Here is a 4,998-nt window from a genome sequence, read left to right as displayed (position 1 = left end):
GGTCTTGTGACAACACGAAGTGTCACAAACTATGACATGGCATGCCCACAACACACATACACACTCTCTGCTGCCTACACCCGAAATCCGGCTGATTGCTGACGTGGCACTGCTGTACGGACAGGGTCCGCAAATTTCGACGAAGATCGCGGAGCTGCCATGTGGTAGGTTATACGGACGCCAGTGAAAATTGTGAAGACTGAATTGCAACAGATTTTCTTTTTGGGCATGCTTTTTGGAAATCTCACGCAATCTTTAAAAGATACTTTATTTTACATTAAGCAATAATGAGAGAGAAAGAGTCTCTTGCTTTATTTTCCGAGGAGCTTTTAACTTGAAGCTTTTGGGGGTTTTTGATTTTCAGTTTTTGGGGGGCTCTGCTTTTAGCATCCCTTTGTATTCTTTAAATAAGTAGGCAGGGCCTCACAACTCAGAGCATCTAGACAGAGTCTGAGTGTGAACGCCTGCCGACACTCTTGTACTTTGAACACATATTAATACATAAAGAAATATCGAAAGGGGCGCCAGTCTTTGGGGCCAATATCTCTACGCACGAAACTCCATCGGGCCAGTGTCAAATCAATTGTGAACTGTGAATTGTTCTAAAGTGTTTATTTGTGTTGTCGCTGTAGATTCTCGACTTGGAGTGTCCAAGTCTGTTACACAAAGACTCTTGCAAGCAACCTTCGGACTCTTCTCAGGCTCTCAGTCTGCCCCCTATTAAGCTTTAGCCTCGGACAATGTAAGAATTGATTAGTTTCTCCAATAGAGTCTAGTTGTTTCTTGTATGGAAAATGGATGCCTTGACATTCAATTTGGATTTGTACAAATGAATGTTGCTACGACTCTTTGCTGGCCTTTGTCATGAACAAGTATTTGGTAGTGCTGAAAAATGCTTGTTCTTTAAGTTTTTTGTGCTGTGTAAGGGGACATTTTTTACTCTTCTGTCATTGAAAGGGCAATGTTAAATTTTTCCCTTCTATCCAGAAGGGCATACTTCTTACATACCTGTCTTTTGACATTTTGAGTTGCCTGTCAAATCCTAACACTGCCCCGGCCATCTTTCCTTCTCTAGCAGCCAACACAAAATGTGGAGGATTTACCACTCGATTATCACGAACTCGTTGGCAAGTAAAGTGGTTCTTTTAATAATGAGATAGTGTAGCGTCATTATTGTGCCTCATCTCTATCTCACGCGGGGTCAGCCAGGAGGGATCTAGGTTCCAAATATGTGTGTGTGGAGCGGCTTTGATCTCATCCGTCCGATCGGGCAGTGAACTAGGGGGTGAATTCGGCGTGAATGGGCCCCGAGTTCACCCCTAGTTCACCCGCCTCACGGGGTGTGGGAGAGGGGCGGGTATCCGAGTGTGATCTCTCGAAAAGAGTGTGACGCTCGAACAACTGTCGCTGAGAATTTGCGGGTAATCGTCTCCAATATTGATCAGGCTCGCTTGTTAATCTACGAGCTGCAGCACGCTTTCTTATCATCTAGCGCTAATTAGAGATTAGCCTCTCATGTTCTCTAGTGATGTCTATCATTTTGCTTTACCTTCTGGTCGGTGCATTGCTCCTAATCTCTTTGCAGTTTGGCCTGCATCCGCGCTCTCTTCGTCTGCTTCTCTGCAAATCTCAAACGCAGCAGCAGACTAGAGTCGTGCAAGGTCTCCGTCAACCTCCCATATCCCTAATTCGCACAAGTCCAGCTTCGCCTTCTCACAACGCTTCCTCTGGTATGTTTCTTGCATCAAGCGAATTCTCATTGTCATCTGCGTGGTGGTCGATCCCCATCAAGGATGCAGTCGGGACAATACATGAGAAACCATATCGTCGCAGTTTTCGATCTTCTCAAGCTTTCATGGAAGCTCGGTCTGTGAATGCAAGCAGGCTGATAATAGTGGACCAGTTTGGATTTGGCCATTTTCAAACTATTCAAGCTGCTGTGGACTCCATACCTTTCAACAACACACGTGTCTACACCATTCTTGTCACTGGCGGATTTTATAAGTAGGTATTCTAATGCTTTCGTTCCAGCAACCACTTTTATCTCTACAGTTACGCCGTTTGCCGCTTCTTGCTTGTAAATCTTGACCCGTTCGAGGCGCACGCTCCCTAGAAACCGTATCATATAAGCTGCATTTTGAAGCCATCTGTAGATTTTTCTCTCATAATTGTTGTGGAAACTTAACCTTATTCCTGCAAGGAAAATCTTACAGCAACTGATCAGAAGGGCAGTCCATATATTTAGCATTACAAATTTCATAGAGACATATTTATAGGCACGGCTTCTTCTTAGAAATTCAAAAGTTGCACTTCCTACAGAAGGTATTGAAAGCGTGTAAATTGTAATTCTAGAGGTTTTGCAGCAACATACAAGTTGCCACTTCTGGGTTTGCTTTCTGCACGAGTGATGTATTGATGTCTTCTTGTTTGGAGTTACTTTGGACTTCTCCCTGATTTGGCATCTGTAATTTCATCGCATTATATTGCGGCAGAGAAAAAGTGAGCATCCCTCACAACAAGCCGCTGATCAGGATTCAAGGCTTTGGAAGGGAGAACACCCTTATCAGCTGGAATGATACAGCAGCTACCTTTGCACCGTTTAATGACCCCAATACTCGTCCTGGAAGACCCCTTGGCACCTTCCACAGCGCCACTGTGGCAGTTAATGCACCAAATTTCATCGCTAGGGGAATAACTTTTCAGGTTTCAAGTGGATAACTCAGGTTTCTGTATCATAAATGAATCACTAGCTAGACAGTAATTCATGATCTTCTGTACAATCAGCACAATTTAGATAAGTCTTAATTACAAGCAAGCTTGAAACCACATTCTTTGCATCTTCCAGAACACCGCACCCACACCAGCAAATGGCTCCTCAGGCGGGCAAGCGGTGGCTTTACAGGTGTCTGGAGATCAAGTTGCATTTTACAATTGCAGTTTCCGGGGAAGGCAAGATACTTTGTACGATCATAAGGGTCGCCACTACTTTAGAAACTGTTATATAGAAGGGTCCGTTGATTTCATCTTTGGCGATGGACTGTCACTTTATAAGGTGAATCATAACTCCCAACTTCACGATAGTTTGCTTGTGGTGAGAAGTTAGAACAGTACATTTCTGTCTAGAATAAGTCACTCGCAGCTCATTATTATGCCACCAACGCAGTCTGGAAATGCAAAGTACAAAAGTAGAAATCCTCGTGTAAAAGAAAAAGGCTGATGCAGATTACGAACTAGAAAGTTGAAAGGGGGCTCGATAATAATAATATAGTCGGGCAACTGAGCTACCACACGTTCACTATGTGCCTATGTGCCTAAGGTCTTGGGTTCAATACACCCTTGCCAGTTTGTAGACAAGTTCTAAGTCTTTAGGGACTATTCTCATATGTCGGTCGGGGTGGGGGGGGGGGGGGGGGGGGGTGTTGAGAGAGAGAGAGAGAGAGAGAGAGAGATGGGATGCCTCTCTCCCTACTTGTAAGGCCATTGTACATAAGGTGTGTACATGTGTGTCAAAGTTCTTGCACTCTCAAAATAAATATATATAGTCGGGCTGGTGAGCATTAGAATTTAGAACTTGCATAAATTAAGAAGAGTCGCATGTTAAGTTAAGAAGCTTGCAGGTTGCCTAGCTCAGAAAGAAAGTACCGTGGATTCATATTAATGTAGTAGTGAAAGAAGGCAGTAGCATGTTCGGGAGCTGCAAGCCGGCTTTATCATTTTTAACTAAGGAGCCGGTGGTTTTGGGATGGCAGTCATGCCAGATTCATGCAGTGGACTCCGGATTCATAACGGCGCAGAAAAGGCAAAATGCAAGTGAAGACACTGGTTTCTCCATTGTTGACTGCCGAGTGACAGGCAGCAATACGAGCATAGAGCTCTATTTGGGCAGAGCGTGGGGTCCCTTCTCTAGGGTGGTGTATGCATCCTGTTATATGGATGCCATTATCGCCCCTCAAGGATGGCACAACTGGGGAGACGAGGCAAGGGAGCTGTAAGTGCCCTCTCTCTCTCTCTCTCTCTCTCTGTCTCTCTCCCCCATGCAAATGATTACCCTTCTGATTTGTGGTTTGTATGTGTTTACACGGCTGCAGAACGGTGTCTTACAACGAGTTCAACTGCAGCGGACCGGGTGCTAGGGCATCAAAGCGCGTTATTTGGTCCCGGCAGCTGGACAGCTCAGAAGCCTCACCTTTTGTCAACATAAGTTTTGTACAAGGTGACCAATGGCTTCCTTATGAGTAACCATAGGCTACTGTTAGTTTGCGCTCCGGAGGTTTAAATGACCAGTGACCATCAACAGCAGTACTGCTGTACTTTGCTTATAAAGATCACATCATACACATAATGAAAAAGGCAATACTACTCGGCTTAGCATTAAAGATAATCCAATTTGTATTGTCCAGTGTACGTTGGTGTGTTAATCAAAGTTTTCTTGTTTTGACTGTTTGTGAATGCTCTCAGAATATTAAGCAACTAGGATATGCAACAACTAGGATATGCAACCACAGCACACAGCAGATGTAATTTTGAACAAAGGAGTATCTCCCTGTGTATCGGACAATTACTTGTACCTCGCTGTTTTTGTAATCTCCCCCAAGATATTGTAACCTTGTTTCTTTTTTAATATACACTCCCAACGCTTTTTATGGGGAAAAGAAATACTCTCATAATATGGTCATGCACTATTTTGTATCCGAGCTTATCATATAATTTTGCCCTTCTATTTTAATTCACAAATGCCCCCCTTTTTATGGAAAACAAATACTCTGAGAATTACAATTGGTGTCCAATTAATGCTCCTATATCAAAACCATCATCTCTACATTAGGGAATGCAATTGAAATGGGACACTACCCCCTCATACATAACAAAGAGCAAGGGCATGCAATGCAAACGTTACATTTTTTCTCAACTCAAGGAAAGAATGTGCTCTTTCTATCCATTTTGAACTACTATCAACTGAATTATATCTTAGCTCTCACTTTAAAGGTAAACTTATCA

The 4,998-nt window shown here is 43.4% G+C and overlaps 1 protein-coding gene across 1 annotated transcript; it reads left to right on the top strand.

Moving 5' to 3' along the window:
- Positions 1-1,354: 1,354 nt before the first annotated feature.
- Positions 1,355-4,438, top strand: LOC147446719 (putative pectinesterase 53). The gene is made up of 5 exons (XM_086525887.1): positions 1,355-2,004; positions 2,493-2,703; positions 2,846-3,052; positions 3,750-3,988; positions 4,089-4,438. Exons 1-5 carry the CDS (start codon positions 1,529-1,531, stop codon positions 4,237-4,239), a joined length of 1,284 nt encoding a protein of 427 aa, XP_086382013.1. The 5' UTR covers positions 1,355-1,528; the 3' UTR covers positions 4,240-4,438.
- The last annotated feature ends 560 nt before the right edge of the window (positions 4,439-4,998 follow it).

The sequence above is a fragment of the Adiantum capillus-veneris genome, chromosome 12, assembly GCF_014529385.1.
Source record: "Adiantum capillus-veneris isolate H3 chromosome 12, ASM1452938v2, whole genome shotgun sequence".
In the NCBI taxonomy this organism is placed as follows: Eukaryota; Viridiplantae; Streptophyta; class Polypodiopsida; order Polypodiales; family Pteridaceae; genus Adiantum; species Adiantum capillus-veneris.
Note: the sequence above shows the minus strand (reverse complement) of the source record. Positions and strands in the feature narration are given on the sequence as shown.